The sequence below is a fragment of the Lepidochelys kempii genome, chromosome 7, assembly GCF_965140285.1.
Source record: "Lepidochelys kempii isolate rLepKem1 chromosome 7, rLepKem1.hap1, whole genome shotgun sequence".
Classification (NCBI taxonomy): Eukaryota; Metazoa; Chordata; order Testudines; family Cheloniidae; genus Lepidochelys; species Lepidochelys kempii.
The window spans coordinates 81155346-81172814 of record NC_136386.1 but is presented as its reverse complement, the minus strand read 5'-3'; the positions used below and the strand labels follow the sequence as shown (position 1 = coordinate 81172814).

General features: G+C 36.9%; 1 protein-coding gene across 8 annotated transcripts in view; it reads left to right on the top strand.

Annotated features, from left to right (window-relative positions):
- HERC4 (HECT and RLD domain containing E3 ubiquitin protein ligase 4) overlaps positions 1–17469 on the top strand; it is a 121866-nt gene that overhangs the window by 14427 nt on the left and 89970 nt on the right. For 7 of the 8 annotated variants that reach the window (XR_013636075.1, XR_013636076.1, XM_078853806.1 and 4 more), the window contains exons 5-10: positions 816–892; positions 7967–8188; positions 10325–10416; positions 12649–12779; positions 13883–14043; positions 14512–14588. Coding sequence is in view for 6 of the 8 variants with exons in the window: in XM_078853806.1 (XP_078709932.1) it covers positions 816–892; positions 7967–8188; positions 10325–10416; positions 12649–12779; positions 13883–14043; positions 14512–14588 (760 nt within the window). In the remaining 2 variants the exon portion in view is untranslated. The remainder of the gene's footprint in view (positions 1–815; positions 893–7966; positions 8189–10324; positions 10417–12648; positions 12780–13882; positions 14044–14511; positions 14589–17469) is intronic. The other variant, XM_078853808.1, reaches the window with a different exon arrangement.

The window sequence follows — 17469 nt, the reverse complement described above, 5'->3', positions numbered from 1 at the left end:
TTATCAACTTAACGTATATGGTAACAATACTAACACACAGGTGAGCCAGACTGGTTTCCAACTATATGCTGGTCTGTGCTCAGTTGAGGCATAGAGGTCTTGGCATGGGCTGACACCTGGTCTGCCAACGTCACAGTCACAGCATTAGTTTAAAACAAAATGCAATGACTGATTTCATGCATCTTTATATACACTTACAGGCTTTTGAGTAAGCTTGTCAAGTCAAACAGCTCACGTAAACTTGTTATATTCCTAGCGTGAAATTTTGGCCCCACTGAGTGCAGTTTCAAAACTCCCATTGACTGCAATGGAGTGAGAATTTAACCCTCACATTCAAATGTATGTGGCATAAGGAAAATCAATCTGATCCTTGTAAACCCATTGGAATTATTTGGCCAAAAAGTTGCATTACCATGGTGAAGAATAACTCATTTTAAAGCTTTTGTTAGATCTAGGAGGCTAGTCTCCTTTTGCATCTCCCGTTCAATGTTAGATCTTCAGGTGGATGACATCCTAGTGACTCTGAAACAAGAAAACACCAAACAAAAGTCCTAATTCTGTAGAGAAATTGCTGATTTATTAATAAAACTCAGTAACAAACTTCTTTGGGTTTCCAGCTATCCAGAGTTTTGGATTAATATTTTGTAATTTACAAATTAAATTAAAAGATGTTTTATAATATTTAAAGTAGGTTTAGCTCTTCTTTTGTGGAAAGGTTTAACTTGCATTTCTGTATTATTCCTCCTTCAGATGTTGTACTCTTTCGTAGTGCCAAGATCTGGTGGTCTAATTCCTTCTCCATTTTAATCCCATAGAAATATCAAAAGCTTATCAGATATCCAAATAATGCAAGTTGCCTGTGGCTACTATCACTCACTTGCACTCTCAAAAGGTAAGTAAAGTTGTTCTGCAGTATTACTATTACATAATTCAAAAGGTTTTTTACAGAATATTTTTAAGAAGGAACCACATTTTAAAATATATCTCCACGGTGCCTTTGACACTTTTCCAAGTTCCACTGTCTATTGCCTTAGCTATGTAAAACTTCTTTTTTTTTTTTAAATAAAATTCTGAATTTTTTACTTGATATTTATTATAAAAACATAGCTGTATCCTGATAGCCCTAGGATTATTGTTCTCTGCTACTCTTTAATTGAAATAGGTTTAAAAGAAAATAATGAAATGTATGACAAGTCTCCAAAATACATAATTGTTTTACTGATGTTCCTTGAGAGTATTCTGGAAATCAAAATGTGAAAATCCAGTTTGTCACTTGATCTTGATGAATGAGAGCATTTTACAATGTTAATTATGGCCCTAATCCTGCAGACTTTTATGGATCTGCATAATGTCATGTGTATGAGTAGTCCCATTGATTTCAATAGGCCATTCATGTTCTCGTCATTTTTTCAGTTGTCCTGAACTGAGTCTTGCCACCTTTGTTAGTGATGATTGTAAAGTGCCTGGTCATTAGCTGATTGGTTCATACTAGGGCTGTTAAGCGATTAAAAAAATTAATCGTGCCATTAATCGCACTGTTAAACAATAGAATACCATTTATTTTAAATATTTGTGGATGTTTACTGCATTTTCAAATATATTAATTTCAATTACTACACAGAATGCAAAGTGTACAGTGCTTACTTTATATTTTTATTACAGATATTTGCACTGTAAAACACACAAATTATTTTTCAATTCATCTCATACAAGTACTGTAGTGCAATCTCTTTATCATGAAAGTTGAACTTACAGATGAAGACAAACAAGGTTGGTTACAATTTGCAGGAGATAATACTGCCTGCTTCTTGGTTACAGTGTCACCTGAAAGTGAGAACAGGTGTTCACGTTGCACTTCTGTAGCCGGCGTTGCAAGGTATTTACATGCCAGATATGCGAAAGATTCAAATGTCCCTTCATGCTTCAACCACCATTCCAGAGGACATTCTTCCATGCTGATGACGGGTTCTGTTCAATAACAATCCAAAGCAGTGCAGACTGACACATGTTCATTTTCATCATCTGAGTCAGATGCCACCAGCAGAAGGTTGATTTTTCTTTTTTGGTGGTTTGTGTTCTGTAGCTTCTGCATCAGAGTGTTGCTCTTTTAAGACTTCTAAAAGCATGCTCCACACCTCATCCTTCTCAGATTTTGGACGGCACTTCAGAGTCTTAAACCTTGGGTTGAATGCTGTAGCTATTTTTAGAAATCTCACATCAGTACATTCTTTGCGTTTTGTCAAATCTGCTGTGGAAGTGTTCTTAAAATGAACATGTGCTGGGTCATCATCCGAGACTGCTATAACATGAAATATACGTAGAATGTGGGTAGAACAGAGCAGGAGACATACAGTCTGTCCCCCCCCCCCCCCCCAAAGAAGTACAGTCACAAATTTAATTGACACTTTTTTTTTTTTTTTTTTTTTTTTAAACAAGCATCATTGGCATGGAAGGATGTCCTCTGGAATGGTGGCTGAAGCATGAAGGGGCATACAAATGTTTAGCATATCTGGCATACCTTGCAACGCCAGCTACAAAAGTGCCATGCGAACACCTGTTCTCACTTTCAGGTGATGTAAATAAGAAGCAGGCAGCAGTATCTCTTATCAACGTAAACAAACTTGTTTGTCTTAGCGACTGGCAGAATAAGAAGTAGGACTGAGTGGACTTGTAAGCTCTAAAGTTTTACACTGTTTCGTTTTTGAGTGCAGTTATGTAAAAAAAAAAATCTGCATTTGTAAGTTGCACTTTCACAATAAAGAGATTGTACTTTAGTACTTGTATGAGGTGAATTGAAAAATACTACTTCTTTTGTTTATCATTATTACAGTACATATATTTGTAATAAAAAATAATATAAAGTGAGGACTGTGCACTTTGTATTCTGTTATAATTGAAATCAATATTGAAAATGTAGGAAAACATCCAAAATATTTAATAAATTTCAATTAGTATTCTATTGTTATAAGTGCGATTAATCATTAATTTTTGTGAGTTAACTGCGATTAATTGACAGCCCTAGTTCATACAATATACAGTATCCACTGAAACTCAGCCTGATATTTAAAAAGTAGACTTTTTTGCACCTGTTTTTGCTTGTGAAAATTAAATATGCAAATGTGTATGCACTTGTTCATTTCTGAAAATTAGGACTCCCAATTTTTAACTTTCACAAGATCTCTGACTAATGGATTTAAGCAGACATTTGTGGAACTCACAGAGAATGAAAATTTCACCTTCCAGTGCCTATCTATTCAGTGTTACAGAATGTCACTAGTTACAGCAGGTTTTTTTGTTTTTGTTTTTTGGTAGATGCATTTCTAGGTTTTTTTTTCTCACTTTTCTTTTAATGCTACACTTGTCCCCCCTAAAAAACTTCTTATTATGAAAAGCACAAAGTCAGTGTTCATTATCTATACCTCTTCCTGGGGCAGACCATTAACTTAGAGTTAGAGCAGCATAGCCTTGTTTCATGTCTGACCAAAATTCACTTATTCTTGCCAAGGTACATATGATTTCTTTGTGGCATTACGGAGCACAATTATTTCCTTTTCAAGTCTATTACCTTCCAGAATAGGGATCACGTAAGTGATAGCTTTTTTAAAAGCATATTGAGTTGTCTTCTGCAAAATAGTGGTTTAGAACTGCAGAGTTGTAGAGAGGATGTTCAAATTCTTTATTCACCCTTGCATATTTGCTTGTCTTTGAACTTACTTCTACCCACGAAGATAGTTAGTTAATTCAAGTCAATATATATTTTATGCGCTTTAGGATAAATGTGCTTTCAAACATTATAAGATTTATTATTTTAGTCACATATCCATTCAAGTATTGTAATTCAGTTTTGACCATGAAAATGTAGTACCTGGTTTCAAATATGTAGTTCCACTTTCACTAGTGGAAAAATTCCTTTAGTTTTCTAGCTAGTTATTGTGAAATATAACAGTGTTAAATGTACTGCTCCACTGAATGGCTGATTCAGGAGGCTAGGGTACTGATTTCTGGCTACTACTTATAAATGGACATATTTTTTTCTGGCAGGACAAAGTGTAAAAGAATATCTTACAGTACCAGCTGCTTGGTTGAACACAATTGCTTCATCTAGGCTTTGAACACTAAGTTTAACAAATAGGTACAGCAAGTTATCTGCAGTTCTAGTTACATGTAAGATAATTACAGGGGATTACACATAAGTACTGTTGAGCAAGAAAGCATCTAATTTCTGAATATTTTCACTTGAGTATTGGAACAGCCAAAATATTAAGACCAAACATTGGCTGTCACTTTGTCACAGACAACACATTCAGTTGTCTCTGATCAGATTAATGTTGAAAGTTGAACTCCATAACCTTTAGGAAGTTAAATTCAGTGCAGATTGGTAATACGTTGCATAGTGCCTAGTGTGTGTCTCTAGGTATGAGAAGGAGGGGGAGTCTTGTACTAGAAGTAGAGTTCTGGATGCAAACAATTCCCCCTTCAAGGCAGGCAACATGGAAGCAGCACCAAATGACATTAGTTAGAGATGTCTTGGGGAAGGATGCATTATAGGGTTAGGCTTGGGTCTAGGCCACAGTGCATCCCAAAGTGATATTCCTGTATGATTCCCAAACAGGCCCGTCAGTCATGGTCTTCAATGGAACATTTCAAGCCCTGAACCTCCTCCACACTTTTATATGTGCCTCAGCAGCAGGGGATTTTGGCTAATTGCTCTAAATTCACTGGGCATTTCCTGGGACAGGAGACAGTAGTGGCCTGAGCTGGCTAGACTGCACTGTGTTCAATGGAAGGAGTCTTTCTGGAGTTCACTTTAGGTGCTGCAGGTTTGCGTAGGCCAGAGTAGGGATGGAGTGAAATTAGGCAGGTGGACCTAGTGTCTGAAGATGGGAAATATCAAACTAGGCCTGGCATAAACACAGACATTGAACTGGTTTGACTAAATTTGTTTAAAAACTGGTGCAAATGCCTGTGTGGTCCCACTTACATCAGTTTACAGCTGATTTAGGGTATGTGTACACAGCAGTTGGGAATGTGCTCATCAGCACAAGTAGGCAGATGTGTGCCAGCTCTGCTCGAGCTAGGGCACTAAAAACAACAGTGTGTTCAAAGCAACACAGGCAGCAGCTTAGGCCAGCCACCCAAGTATATACCCAAGGGGTTGGGTGGGTGTCATTCGAGTGGCCACCCTGAGCTGCTGCCTGTCTTGCTGCAGCCAGACTCCTATTTTTAGTGCATTAATTCAGGTAGAGGTATGCATGTCTGTCTGCCCACACTGGGAAGCATACTCCCACACGTTGTGACCCAAACAGCATCCCAATGCAAGAGGGCAACGGGCTGACTGATTCTGGTAATAAGTGTCAACTGGCATGACCAATTCAGTATGTCACAACTCACGAATGTCATAACCTATATCGGAAGGTGTCATGTAAGATAACAATAGAAAGTTAATAACATACTGATCATTAATATTGTTGCATGGTGTATGTATGGAGGAAACATTCAAAATTACAAACATATAGGAAATTATGTTATCAAAGTGTGTCTGCTAGGCAGGGCTAAAGTTACCCCACCCCAGACAAAGTGGTTCTGCCACCTGGAAGATATTTCCAAGGTACATCAAGAGACAATGGGAATACAAATTACATAGAAGGTAAAACAGGACCATCAAGCCAACCAGGGGAGGAGATAATCACTCAGCATCACAGCAGGGGGAGAAGGTTGCAGGAAACAGCTCAGTTTGCATTTTAGTAAACACTGTGAGTGGTGGGGGAAGAAACGAGCAGGGAACTTCCTTCACCAACAGACTCCAGGTTGCCTTCTTTACAGCTTGAATGAATTTTACTTTGGGGGTAATGTTCAAAGGAATCCATTTCAAAGGTTTACTGGACTACTAAAAAAAAAGGGAGGGGGAGAAGAACCCCAAGTTATCTTTTAGAAGACAAAGGAACTGAGCACTTTGGCCTTTATGGGAGATCCTGACTGGAGGGGTTGGTCAGCTATCTTGCTGGAAGGTAGAGTGTTGAGAATCTTACCTTGAACCAATACTATAGTTTTGTTAAGTCTTAGTCTCTAGAAAGCGTTTTTCACTTTATTTGCTTGTAACCATTTCTAACTCTATCAGCTAGTCTAGAACTCACTTCAAATCCTATCTCCTTTTGTCAGTAGTCTTGTTTTACTTTTAATCTAAACCAACCCAGTGCTATGTTTGATTTAAGGTGAATGTTAACTCTAGTCAATGTGGCAAGCTGCCGCGTATTATATCTTTAAAAGAACAAATGAACCTTAATCTCTCTCTGAAGGGTCCAGGAGAGGGCTGGACACTGCAGAGAACATGGTTTTGGAAAAATTCCAGATGAGGGATGTTGGGGTCATCTTGCCAGGAGTAAACAAGGCTGGTGGAGGCCAGAGTGTGGCAGTGGTATAACACGCAGGCTGTTGGAATCAGGATTGCTGAGCCAGAGCCGCTTCTCTCTCTCTCGCGCGCGCACACTCTCTCTCTTTCTTTCTCTCTCTGCGCTTCCAGCCAGCATACAAGCTAGAGAGCTACAGGAGCAGTCAGGGTTACAGGGCAGCCAGTGACAACCCCTCGCTGGTCTGGAGCACACCTTATGTTGGGTTAGTGTGTATCTGCAAATTTATGTAAGGGCAGTTCTTGTTGCGCAATTGGTAGTATCCTTAGACATATGCTTCTTTCCATGATATGGAGGAAGTTTATATACCACAATGTGTTAAATCTTCTCCATTCTTTACTTGCCTCCATCATTGTTCTTCACATCCTACATAGTCAGCTTATATGAACCAAACCTTTATAACAGTTGTTGAATTTTTTTTGTTTGGTATATATTGAATTTAATAATTTGGGACAAGTACATTTGGTTTTTGCTATATGCTATTTGAGAGTCAATTTCTGACAGGCACAGCAAAAATAAAAAGTTGTATACCTACAAAGGGCTATTATTCTTACAGAATACTTAATTTTAAAAAAGAGCTCAACACAACTGCCGTGTTAGCTTTGTCTACATTAGGGAAATTTAAAAAAAATGTATGACCATTACTAGTGCTGACTCAGGTCCACCGGTGTTAGCAACATTGGGAGTCATAGTGTAGATGGGCCTCTAGTATCTTTAACGGTGTTATCTAAGTCTGCTCAGAGCAGGTCTAATCAATGCCTATGCTTAAAAAGCCAATGGCCCATTCATTGTAGGGCTTTGCAGTGTTGCTGACATGGGAGGAGTTGAAAAAATGTTAATAGTGAGTAATTTTTGTAAAACTTCCTTACTGTAGTGGACAAGGCTGCTATTTTTACAATTGTGTATAGATAAGTATTTCTAACTAAAGCCAATAAAAGTGTGAAGTAGTGATCTCTCTGAGTAACTGGATAAAATTTGAAACATTGTAACATTTACTGAAAAGGCTTCAAAACTTCATAATTCTTTTTTTAAACTATCCAGTAGGTGCCACCTATTGTGGATAGTAGAGTAAGTTACAGAATGGTTGTTCATGCTGTAAATAATCATTTCAGTTGCAAAATTATTAAATTTATTCAAGACTAATTACATCAATATTTGTGTTAATTTCAGTGGCATTTTTAATAAGTGATGGAAGCACATACTGTTCCATTTCCATCTTAATTGGTAAGAGTAATAATTAGCTGGTGCTGCTGATGTGAAAAAGTTAAGTGCAGCCTTGAAGTTTTTGAATTGATTTAAATATTATTTTCAAATTGGTCTGACATCTGGGTTTGACTTCAGTCTCAAATTATAATCAGTTTTGAGTTTGAAAGAGCAAATCAATAAAAATCTCTGAACTACTGAAATTATTTGAATTCCCTGTACAAAATAGTCTAGCTGTTTAATTTTTGAAAGATCATGAATTTGTTCCTTTTGTTAAAGGGATTGGACACACTTTTAAATTATGTTTTTAAAGTATGTTGATCCTACTTCATCTTAAATCTTTTTCTCTTTAACAGGAAGTGAAGTTTATTCCTGGGGACAGAATAAATATGGTCAACTGGGTATAGGTTATGAATTTAAAAAGCAGACTTCACCTCAACTGATTAAATCTTTACTGGGAATCCCTTTTGCACAAATTGCAGCAGGAGGAGCACATAGTTTTGTACTAACTCTTTCCGGAGCCATTTTTGGATGGGGACGCAACAAATTTGGTCAACTTGGTCTTAATGATGAAAATGGTGAGTAGTTGTTACTTCAAAATATTTCGCACTGGAAGTCTTTATTGTGGCTCTGCCTTGTACTCAGTGTCTTGGAATAATCTTCAAATTGGAATTCTTGTCAGCATCATTGACTAGCAGAGTTATATAAACAGCCTGTCAAGTCAGTGTCTGGTTTTACATTCACCATTGCCTGGGCACCCTGGGATTGAGTTTGTAACTCAAAACCTAGGACAACTTCTCTCTTGACAGACTAAGGATGTATTGTAAATTAGCAAGTAAGGCCCTGACTGCAACATTTGCATTTGTGCTTAGCTTTTATCAAGTGGGACTAAAGTGTGTAACCTGTCTGTCTTTTGCCCACTCCAGAATGAGGTCAGGTATAACTGGGTCCCTGGAAATTGGACAGGATCATCCAGACAGTCCTGTCAGATACTGCTCATTGAGCTGTAGTCATAGTTACTTACAAAAGAGAAAATAGAAAAGATATTGTCTTATTGCTTCATGGTAAAAGCTCTCACTGACAAAGTTGTCCTGTAATTCTGCTGAGTCCCTTTCACTTTCAATTTATGAATGAAAAATCATCTACTTTGAGCTCTCATTCTTTTCTTTTCAACCTTTCCTTTGCTCTTTTAAGTTAACTTAAAAGGAATCATTCTTGTTCAGTTACTTAGAACTTGAACAATCTACCTTTGTGATAAATGTTCACATTTTCTGAGACTGATTTTAACCCATAAAGTCTATTAGATAATAGTGTACACAGACAAATTTAACGTATCTTTTTCATTATATAGTTGCCTTGTCTTCTGTCCTTCAGTGACTCTTTTTGGGGACTGTATTGATTATAAAATATTTCCTTTGTTTGGTCTGTTTAGTAGTAATTCAAAAACAAACTATGTTATGAGGAAAAATTAATGTCCCTTTCCTCTTAATGGGATTTGCCAAACAGTTTTGGACTAGTAGGTTCTCCCCCCACCACTGCCCCCAAGTTTCAGGGCTTGTAGTTATGCATGTATCGTGGCATATATATGCATATAGACAAGTTAGTGCTAATTATAGTGTGTAAATTAATCTACAGATGCAGAATTTATGAATTACCAAATTTCATCTCAGACATTTTGTTCTAATTTCATCTGATTGTGCTGGGAACTGGTTAATGAGGCAGTTAGTTATGGAAATGATGATGTGTATTGGTTCCATGTTAGGTGGAGAATGGGGAAAATGTATAATTATCTAAAATTTCTCAATAAAAATGCAATACAACTGAAACTTATTTCTGAAGTAATTGTTATAAATATGGTTGTCCTTTTTTTAATGAGAAAATTAGAAAAAATTAAACTGGTTTTAATGGCCATGTTTTCACAGTTAATCAGTCTGGTGGAAAATGAAAAATCATTGTTTTCAAATTTCATAGTCTTTGTAGATGCTCTTTAGAATCCACATTACCCCATTTTTATCAGGCACTGATAAAGCGTACATTTTTAATGTACAGAAAATTATTTTTAAATAAAGTTATACAATTGTCAGTGTACATTAACAATACTAAAGAAATGTTAAAGTTTACAAATTTTCACTTTTGCAACTAGATGACAATGCTGTTTGATTCTGTTAATTTCCCTGTAGATATAACTTCTGTCTCTAAAACGAACATGAACTCTAACATGGTCTGTTGCTATAACAATATTTCATCTGCTGTGTATAAACATTTTTTTTTAACTCCTGGAGTGTACAAATTCAATGTAATTTATCTCTGTACACTTTTTAAAAAAACAAAGACAAAACAGTTTTCATCATCTAAAACATATACATAGGATAGTCTCTCCTGCATTGTCCACCTTAGGTCTAATGTACTGCATTGTATTTCATGATTTGTGGGATAATGTTCATGAGCCAGTGCCTTTAATTTTAAAGAGTAATCCTTTGCTTATCAAAATTCAGGGTGAATTTTTTAATACAATTTTTCTGTTACCTCTCACTTAATGCCTCTGTATTTTGTGTTCTTGTAATTTTTGAATCCTATAGATTAATACATTTGGGCTAAACGATCGCTAATGTTGAAAGTTAAATCTGGAGACAGAGCTCGTTGATGCAACTTCTTTTTCCAAACACGTTAAATGTACTGACATAATGTGACCAACTTTTTATTAAAACTTTCAGACAGGTATGTTCCTAATCTGCTGAAGTCCCTAAGATCTCAGAAAATTATTCACATCTGTTGTGGAGAAGATCATACTGCTGCTCTTACAAAGGTACAGTACTTAAAGTATCATCTGATTTGTTAATTTAGTCACTTCATGTAGTAGTGAACAGTGCTCTTTTAAAGTCTCGAAATGCAATATTTCTATTTCTTAAAAGTTGGATAAAATATGGCCTGTGAAATCATGAAAATAGTAGAAGAAAGGTTAAACATTTAAATAAAGACCCACATTCTTCATAAGTTACATAAACCATGTTTATAGTATAGGCACTACAGTGGAACAGCTTTGGTCCTGCAGCTATGCTGCTGTAGCACCATAGTGTAGATGCTTCCTACAATGATGGAAGAGGTTTTACACGCTCCCGAGTGCCATAGCTATGTCAGCCTAACTTGTAAGTGTAGACCAGGCTTCAGTCTAAGTGTGTGTGTCAGCTTTACTAAAGATGAATTTGCAAGATTTTACATTATTAAAAACACTTTGTGACCACGACATCACTTATGGCATTATTTAAACTCTGTGATAGTTGAGCTTTGGTGTGTACTCTTCTAAATACCAACATAAACTTCTGAGCTGGATGGTTTTACTGCATTTGTCATAAAATTTTTCACTGACAAGGTTATTTCCAAATTAGATTGTACAGTTGGTAGATTTTATTGTAATTTAGCAGCAGTATTATTTGTAAATAGTAAGTAATTAGCAATAGTGGAAATTGTCCAAAGTTATCCGCAGGGGTAGAGTGCAAGCAGTTAGAGTATGAGCTTCCTTCAGGGTTTTACCAATAGCTTCAACCCTCTCATGAGGGAAACACGCTTTATTTGAGGAGTTATTAGTTTTATGTCATTGTAGCTCAATCCTAAACAGAGGTGAATAGCTGAACCACAACTGACACTTACCCTTCAGTTGATATGTTTAAGTGCGTTATTTATTGTAGTCTCTCTTGTATTTTGTATAAATTAGTGTATAGAAAACGTTCAAATAATAGAAATCTCTCCGTAATTATAGGAAAAGATGTCCAATAGAAGCAATTATTTATGAACAAATATTACCCTGCAGTGTGTGTGAACCAAATATTTGCACCCCTATAATCCTGAAATTGAAACTGATTTCACTGATACTTATCATCCAAGTTGAGACATGCATAATATAAACAAAGTACATGTTTCAGAGTGGTGGCCGTGTTAGTCTGTATCAGCAAAAAGAACGAGGAGTACTTGTAAAGTAGTGATCAGTAAACTATATTTTAAACTTTTTTCCTTTTACTAAGGCTTTACTAGTAAAATAGTTAAATCAGATTTACAAGACGTTTAAGTTGACACTATCACTTTAATTAAAGTGAATGGATTTAGATCTGTTAGTTTTAGTATTTACAGTAAAATTAACACGATTTTTCTGTAGCTCCTTCAAGCCCAGCAGTTCCTCTGCGTGTTGTACATTGCAAAATTAGTGTCTTAATATATTACTGTATGTGGAGTAACTGGTTGTATGTGAGTATTTTAAAAGCCCTTCCAGAATTTAGAAGTACCTGGCACTGTTTATTCTAATTCAGTGAATGGGGCTGTTTTTCTTAGCGGATGCTGCCATTTTAATGACGATTTCCAGCAGAGATCCAGTCTGGTGCAGAGTAGAATTGAAAGAATCAGCTTTGCAATTTGAAAGCATTTGAATATGGAAATTTTCACAGTTATTGTAAGGTAAGTTGCGTAACTTCTAAAAACATTTCGATTAACATTCTTCTGTTACGGTTTTTGGTTAATTTCCTATTAAATTAATCAAAAACAATTTTTTAAAATAATTGAACTTGCCTTACAACCGTGTTGAAACTCTTTGATATCCTGTGCTCTCAAATGATGAGGCTAATGCTTTCAATCATACTCTGCATCATTTCTTTGAGGAGGGCAGCTTCCTATTGTGAAATATATTTATGAATTAAGTTTTAAGGTTTTCCTGGGTTTTTTTGAGTTTTTATGTGCAACTGTAGTTCATCTGTGGAAAAGAGGAAAAACAAGGTTTAGTATCCTATTAATGCCACAAGTTAATGGCAGAATTATTGTGTAATACTGTGGAAATTTCAAGAACATTATTTAACAATGATGTAATATATGATAGGTGTACTACATTTTTCATAAATGGAATTAACTTGTAATCCTTGTATCGATGAGTACCCTTATTTTTCTCTTCCACTATCTTGTTAAAATTATATAAACCAAGAAAGGAGTTCTGTACAATAGATGATTGTCTTACTGTTAAATGTATTCTAATTTTAATCCAAATATATGTGTTTAGGAAGGTGGGGTTTTTACATTTGGAGCTGGAGGCTATGGACAGTTGGGTCATAATTCTACCAGCCATGAGATAAACCCAAGGAAAGTTTTTGAACTTATGGGAAGCATTGTCACACAGATCGCTTGTGGGAGGTAAGATCCATTCTGTACTAGAGCTATAAATGGCAGTTATATTTTGTACACTATACAACTGGATGCTTAGTAAAGTATCTGAACTCTGACCCTTACAGGTAAGGGGTGAGGACAAAATTGTTAGACTTGAAGTACTTAAATGTGTTATCTTAAACAGTATTAAATAAAAAATTAAAGAAAATTGTACCACCAACATGTATGACTGTCTACACAGAACAACTGCAATAATCCTTTATTTTTAACCTGTGTCCATCCCTGCCTCCCTGATTTTGGTCCTTGCATGTTAAGTGAAGGCAATAAACAGGATCTAACAAGCATTTAAAAACGAACAAATAAACCCCAAATCCCGAACAATTAAGATGTGTACATGCCTTACTGAGTGTAACACAAGGGCTAGAAACACATTTTTTATTTATTAAAAAAAAAAAAAAGTACAAGATGATGGCTTCAGGGAAGTGGGTGTCCAACATATATCTGTGTGTACTCCTAGTTCAAGCCAGGGAGGATATTTATCATTGTTCAGATTGTAATAGCACCCAAAATGTAGATGCTTCCCAGACACAGCTGAAGATATTGTCCTTGTCCCAAAGATTTGGTAATCTAAAAGGACAAGGACAAAGAATGGAAAAAAGATACACATAGGAGCAAAATGATCGTGCTGGTGATAGGGATGCTTTGTTTTTTTTAAATATAAACTGTTCTCAGTTACCATTCTGTCTATCCATGGTGACCGTGACTGGACCATTCCCTGTTAACAGTCTACATTAATTCATGGCTGTTTATCCCATGCTGTCCCCTCCCCAACCATGAATTTAGGGCTGAGAGGAAAAAGAATTGCACCAATCTGGCAGAAACTTTAAATTTTAAATGTCCAAGACCACCCTCCAGGTCAGGCTTTGGGTGGGAAGTGATGGCAGGCTCCACGTGGCTGTTCTGTCCCCTAATGTTCCAGGAAGGTCCTTTTATTTCGCTGCCTGGAACGCATGGTTTCTGGTAACATGCTGAAGGACATTAAATATACTGTTAACCGTCCTATTTTGACCTGCACATAGCATGTTACGATGCTTGCATAATTTATTTTAAATTTTGTATCTCTGCCATAGGCAGCACACCTCTGCATTTGTTCCATCATCTGGAAGAATTTACTCCTTTGGTCTTGGAGGTAATGGACAGTTAGGAACAGGATCAACAAGTAATAGGAAAAGTCCCTTCACAGTAAAAGGAAACTGGATTCCTTATAGTGGGCAGTGCCTGCCAAGCACAGGTAAATGTGTGACACTACATGTTAACTCTTTCGACTATTTCTGCATTGTTTGAGCTTCTGGAGATAGCCAGCTATGATTTCCCAGTGCAGCTTCTCTTCCGTCAAAATCTCTCTTCCTTAGAACATTGGGATATTGGTCTTTATATCAGAGAAAAACATTTCCAGCTCCCTAAAACCTTTTCTGCACTAGAAAGGTTTGCTAAAATCTTACAGATGATGCCACTCATTTAGCTCCTTTGGGCATAACAATAGTGAGTGTAGTGTAGACCAAGGTTTCTGTGGCTGCTGCTATTTTAAGCACTGTGTTGTGTAGACCAGCTTTGAGCAGGGGTGATAACATAGTGTTCCTGCAGAGAGACCCTTCTTGATTGCTTGATTAATAGACAAGCAGTCATTCTATCAATTGCAATGTGATATGCCATTTTCAAACTAAGAGATGGAATTAACTAAATTTTATTTTCATTGCAGACAGTGAAGAATATTATTGTGTAAAGAGACTTTTCTCTGGTGGGGATCAAAGTTTTGCACACTACTTTAATCCACAGGTAATAAATTAAAATACCGTGAATCAGATTCAAAGCCTGTAACCAAGGCTCTGTACCTATGTGGCATTTTAGACCTAAATTATACGACAGGAACCTTAGATTTATGTACCTCTGCCTCCCATATCTTCTTCCTATCCTAGCACTTGGTCTTGGTCCAGAACAGCGCAATCAGTATAATATGTTGTGTGTTGAATATAAGTTGAGTTTATTTTATGCTTATGTTCCCTGACTCCTGCCCCAATTTTTTTTTTTTCCTATTTTTGACCTGCTGTTGGTTTTAGTATTGAAAATGCATAACTGCATAGTACAGGTTGTAGGGGGAATCTGGAGGCTTTCGTGGCTGGATTAGTTCACCGTTGGGATTTTGGACGCTCAGGAAAGTGAAAAGCCAGTTGTTGTTTTTTTGGCACCTAAAATGCACTTGAAGCTTTTGGTAATGGGATGCATGTCCTCTTTCCCTTTCAGGCAGGCTCAGACATGAGTGGGGTTTGAACTACTTGGTTTTTGCCACTTCTCAGCAACTCTTACCAGCAGCTAACTGCCCTATTGTTCCTTGTCCCAGTATCTGGTATTCCGTCCAGCAGTGATGGATAAGGATGTTTAGCTTGTCGTTTCTGCTACAGTGATTAGTAGCCAAATAGTTTGTTGCTGACATTTTAAATCGTCATTATTAGATTTCAGTACAGTCTTAGACACTGTGACATCAGCAGTTTGAGACCCCCTTACCCTCCTCTTTTTGTCCTATGACTGCAGAGGTGTTAGTCCCTCACAGCATGTGCTAACTGCGTGTGCTAAACAGTCTGTTCCACCTTGGGTTTTGTCGTGATGCTGGGAATATCTTTCCCAGACCTGAAGAAGAGCTGTGTGTAGCTGGAAAGCTTTTGTCTCTCACCAACAGAAGTTGGTCCAATAAGAGATATTATCTCACCCATCTTGTCTCTAATCTCCTGGGACCAACCTAGCTACAACTGCACTGCATAAAACATTACCTCAGTTATTTTGCTTGCTTGTTGCCTCAGTTCACAATCAGTTTTTCTTCTGCTTAAACTGTGAGCTCTTTGGGCCTCAGACCTTCCTTCTTAAATGATTGTGAAGTGGCTAGCACAGTTCTCTGGGTATTATAGAAATAACAACACCCTGACTTAGATGAATGCGGGCCATTCATATGTTCCCTGGATTTACTGTTCCAGGCTGTCTGTCAACTCAGGCAGACAAAACTGCATTGGCTTACTTTTACTTAAGATTCTGAAGTTTTTTCTTCACAACCATAAAGGCTAAAAATGTAATTATTCTTAAATGAAAGCTTAGATTACAAGCATAGTTATATAGCAATTTTAAAAAAAGACAATGATGTATTCATGTACAGATCTACATTGTCTAAATATACACAGGGTCTTGCCTAAAACCTTAATTTTTTGTACAGTTTGATTAGTTCAAAACAATAGTTGCCCAGCAATCCAATTTAAAATGCCATACTCCAGACCTTGGCCACAAAATTGAACAAAACTTGCATATTACTTTTTTGTGATTAAGACTATGAATATTGTAGTATTTTTGGAATTCTGGAGTGAAGCAGTAGAAGAAGTTAGTTCCAGCATGAATTTTAACAAGTCTTTGTGATTTTTCTTATTTGTTGTTTTGCCTTCAGCACCTGGGAAGAATATTTCAAAATATTTTAAAACTGAAGCAATGTAGCTTACTCAGTATTTTAAATAGAACTGGAAAAGAAACAAAAAATTTATATGTAAAAATGCTCAGATGTCTTTGGTATTTATATAGTTGCAGTGCAGAGTTATTTTTTTGTAGGTAACATATTAAGATCAGTTCCAATAAACTGCCAAAATAAGTTTTTAAGTACATTTTGACAAGAATTAGATGAGGTTAACTGGAGATTACTGATGCATGAGGGACCATTCTCTATCTTTATTTTGCTCTATAATAAATTCACGTATCCATAAAACTTTAGGTGCTGTAAGCAGGGCGCTACTTTAGTACTCTTAACAGTTTAACACTTTGTTGTTACATTATGCTTTTCAAGCATTTTTCAAATAAGCAGGAATTCACCTGTATAAGCATATAAGGCACTATTCCTGGTTTTTAGCAGAAAGCAACTTTACAGAAAATACTCTACTTGTCTCATTTTGTCCTGTTTCCTATGTGCAGGCACACAGATACTGTGCATGATTAACTCTGTGGCTTGGAGGGAAGCAAAAACTTATTTTTTAGTATATTATTTATCAGGCATCCAAAAGTGTGTTAGTACCCTCTCAGATATAGAATAAAGGTAGTTCCCTGTCCTTAAGAGCTAACAATCTAAATAGATAAAATGGACACAGGATAGGATAAAGGAATGACAACATACCAAATTTCAACTAAATCGTGTTGCTTTTTATGTGTCATTAGTTTCACAATTTTTTCTTTAATTTTCCTTTTTTAATTTAAATTTCTCCTCTCCCCTTTTTGTGGTCCCTCTTGTTGCCTCCAACCTTCTTCCTTTAAAACAGTGCCCTTCTTGCATACCACCTGTCTATGTCCCTTTTCCCTGACACAGACCTTGCACAGAGAATGAGAAGGTTTCAGTATGAGCAATTATAACAGGAGTTGAGGCAATGCCCTTAAGAGTTGAGAGTGTTAAAAGTTATAGGTGTGAGGTTTGATGGGAGCAGGAGTAGTAGGGTTGCCATGTTTCTAATTGTTGATAACTGGAACCTCAAGGCACTGCCCCATGCTCTGCCTCTTCCCCCAAGGACCCCCCTCCTCAACTCCCCCATTGCGTGCTGGATGCCCCCCCCCCTCAGCTGGGCTCCCTCTGCTCCAGGGCTGCGGTGGGAGCTGCTGCAGCCTGACAAGGAGCCTGCCTGCATGTATGAGGCAGCCCTGG